The following is a 3,089-nucleotide window of genomic DNA, read 5'->3' as shown; positions in this document are numbered from 1 at the left end:
GGCGGCGGCGGCGGCGGCGGCGGCTGGGGAGACATGAAACCATAGTATCCCCGCCGACTTCGGCGTGGGGGATACAATAAGAAGTATAATGCAGCAATTTAACCTTAAAAAGTGAACAGAATGACTTATATTTTGTGAAAAAGTGAAAATGTTTTTTTTATTTTTTACTATTTACGGTGACGTAATCACTTTAAGGCCGACTACTTTACACACTATTTGAATAACTCGTTGCGTTGTGAATGAGCATGCAATAACTCATTAAATGTTAAGATCTTAAAGTCGCTGAGTGGGGTTCCATGAGACAGAACTCGAATATTAAATTTGTGTATGTTTGATGACCAACTCGACCTATTACAGTTGACATACAGTTACATCGCTGACATACAAGTGTTACATTCATGCATGGCATGATCCAAACAACTCACCTTTAGTTGGGTTGCTCTCCGACGTGTCAGAGGAGACACCACTACCAACGACCACCATGTCACCCTTATCCTTTGTCTTAAGTTCTCGCGCATCTTCGTCCACGTCAGCAGGACTCACAAGGCTCTCATGGGCCTTTGTTTCTTCAATATCGCGTGCACAGGATTCTGCATCATTTGGCTCCTCTGTAGGCACTTCAACTGTTGTGTGAGATGTGGTCGTGTCTAGTGTATGCGCTTCGAGGTTGACTTGAGCCTCACTTGTCAATGTGCGTTCACAAGCATTCTCGTTTACTTCTGCGTCTTTTCTGGTGACAGGTGGTTTGTCTGTGCTCACACTCGCAGTGTTTGTGTTTGCTTCACCCGATCCATCATCGACAGTTCCCAGTCTCTCGAGATCACTGGACAACAAATATACTGGACTGCAGTCACTCTTGGCAGTTGGCATCATTGATTCCATTTCTGATGGTTGAGGGAATTGATCAATCACCAATTTTGCGGGTTCGTCATTAGATGGAATAGCCGACTGATTTGTTACAATGCTCCATTCTTCATCTGTGTGTCAAAAAAAAATCATTTTGAGAATTGCAAAAAATATTAATATGTTATGATAAACATTATGAATACATTAATCCTTTTAGATGGTCTACAGGTTTCTAACATCTTCTATATATGGCTCTCATCACAAATCTTGCCTGTAAAACAACCACAAACTGATGGAGTGACCTACTGCAATACGGAACCCACCATCGTCTTCCCACCCTATATCCTCCTGCATGCCTGCTGTTCCCGCTCTTTCCTTCAGGCCAGTCTTCCTTATTTCATCCACCTCCAACTGATGTACATTGTAGAAGTAACGTTGCCAAAACTCCGCGTGAGAGACGACTGCTGGAACCTGAACAATGAAGAAGCGATAGTCCGTGGCACGGCAGATAGTTCAGTGTGAACCTGCCAACCAGATTTTTAAAAAAAATTTTTGGTTTACAATGTAGAGAGAGATCGCATCAGCGGATCAGTCAACAACTCACCAGCCGTGTGTACAGCGACCGTAGCTTCTGGTTACTGACCAGCAGGTCCGAGACCTCGTCCTTAAATAGGTCAAGGTCAAATGTCATCAGCCAGCATTCAAATTCGTCTGGAATACCCTCCGGCTCTCTGCAGTACGTGTCAGGATTCACTTGAATCTTGTACAGTCGGGCCTGAAATCATTGTAAGAACGCGAATTGAAGAGGAGCTATAATTTAACATTAGATATTATACAGCAGAAACATGCCAATCACCTTATACTGGTTGACAACCTGCACCTCACCCCACAACACAAGCACGTGACATCAGGTCAGAAGACGAAAGTGAGGACGGAAGGTGAGACGGATTATCTCCTATGCATACCTGCATGGGGTTGAAGACTGCGTCGACACCTCTCCCACTAGGAGGTGCAGCGATTTCCACCACGTCGTCCTGGACAGTGCCGCTGGTGGCCGCCGCAGCTGCCACAGATGTCAGGCCCCTCAGCATATTGTGGAGTCCGTGTTTGAGCTGCTCGGAAACTGCAGAAGAATTCTCTGCCAGATTCTCCGGCTGCGTGAAATGGATTGTCGGTTTGGATGTATGAGATTGCAGAAGAGACTATGGACGATTCGAAATATAACACTTATCATGGAAAATTACTCCACGGTTCATTATGCAGATAAGTACATAGATTATCACAGACGGCTACACACTTTTTGCAAAGTTAATTCAATTGCAATGAACTGCACCGAAATTTAAATGAGAGAATGTACAGGTAAACGTGTTTGATGCTACAGCTACCTTGATGTTCTCTGTAATCGTGTCAGCTGTTTTAACCACAGCTGATGATGTGTCAGCCTTCATGACTTTGGAAAACTCTTCAAGGTCATTCTTAACTAGCTCATAAGCTTCTGTAGTCTAAATTAAATAAAAGACAAAAAAAATTGGTTAACTGTAACTCATTGGAACTAATGGCATTTGTCATGTGGGCAGAATTTCATTTACCTGAAGATATATACATTGCAATGAAATAAACAACTTGTAATTTTTGACAGCGGAAGAATTACGGTTATCAAAATGAATATCAAAATTTAAATCATGAGTATGATATCATAAATTAGACTAAATGGTGTTGCCTTTTCTTTAGCTGTTTGCAACCAGTCTTCCCACCACGTCTGCTCTTGCTCTCTGAAATGCAATATAGATATACATTCAATTAATGTAGTGCAAGGCAATACAATCTAGATAAGAATTGTATATTTGAAATTGTTTCACGGTTGTGAGAAATACCACGTTGTAATTGCCACAGTGGAGCATGTCACGTGCCTAGACATAGTTATGTAACCCAATACAATAGGGATTAACCCTACTGATGGTCCCTAAGCCATGTGCTATAAGGTTTAAACGACCGAATGAGGGCTAAAGCAGTGATCAGAGTGCAACTGCAAGTATAAAATGAACTTTTTCATCAAACAAGCTATAGTGCTAGGGGTGCAAGTTCTTAACAGGCAAATGTCTGACATCGTACTAATTTCAATTATATGCCGTGATGTAGTTGAAAGGATATTGTAACATGACGATCAGCGTACAAGATAGTGACTTATAGTGTACAGTCATCAAATCAGATGCATATATTAGATGCCAGCTGATACTGATAGT

The 3,089-nt window shown here is 42.1% G+C and overlaps 1 protein-coding gene across 1 annotated transcript in view; it reads right to left on the bottom strand.

The window, feature by feature from the left end:
• Positions 1-3,089, bottom strand: part of LOC106808540 (BSD domain-containing protein 1-like) — an 8,242-nt gene that overhangs the window by 3,453 nt on the left and 1,700 nt on the right. Inside the window, exons 2-7 of the mRNA XM_014811300.1 lie at positions 2,567-2,618; positions 2,232-2,348; positions 1,812-2,000; positions 1,451-1,621; positions 1,170-1,317; positions 426-977 (exon numbers count right to left, since the gene is read on the bottom strand). Of these exons, the coding sequence (XP_014666786.1) occupies positions 426-977; positions 1,170-1,317; positions 1,451-1,621; positions 1,812-2,000; positions 2,232-2,348; positions 2,567-2,618 (1,229 nt within the window). The remainder of the gene's footprint in view (positions 1-425; positions 978-1,169; positions 1,318-1,450; positions 1,622-1,811; positions 2,001-2,231; positions 2,349-2,566; positions 2,619-3,089) is intronic.

The sequence above is a fragment of the Priapulus caudatus genome, unplaced genomic scaffold (genome assembly GCF_000485595.1).
Source record: "Priapulus caudatus unplaced genomic scaffold, Priapulus_caudatus-5.0.1 Scaffold284, whole genome shotgun sequence".
NCBI lineage: Eukaryota > Metazoa > Priapulida > Priapulimorpha > Priapulimorphida > Priapulidae > Priapulus > Priapulus caudatus.
This window is presented reverse-complemented; position numbering and strand designations above follow the sequence as displayed.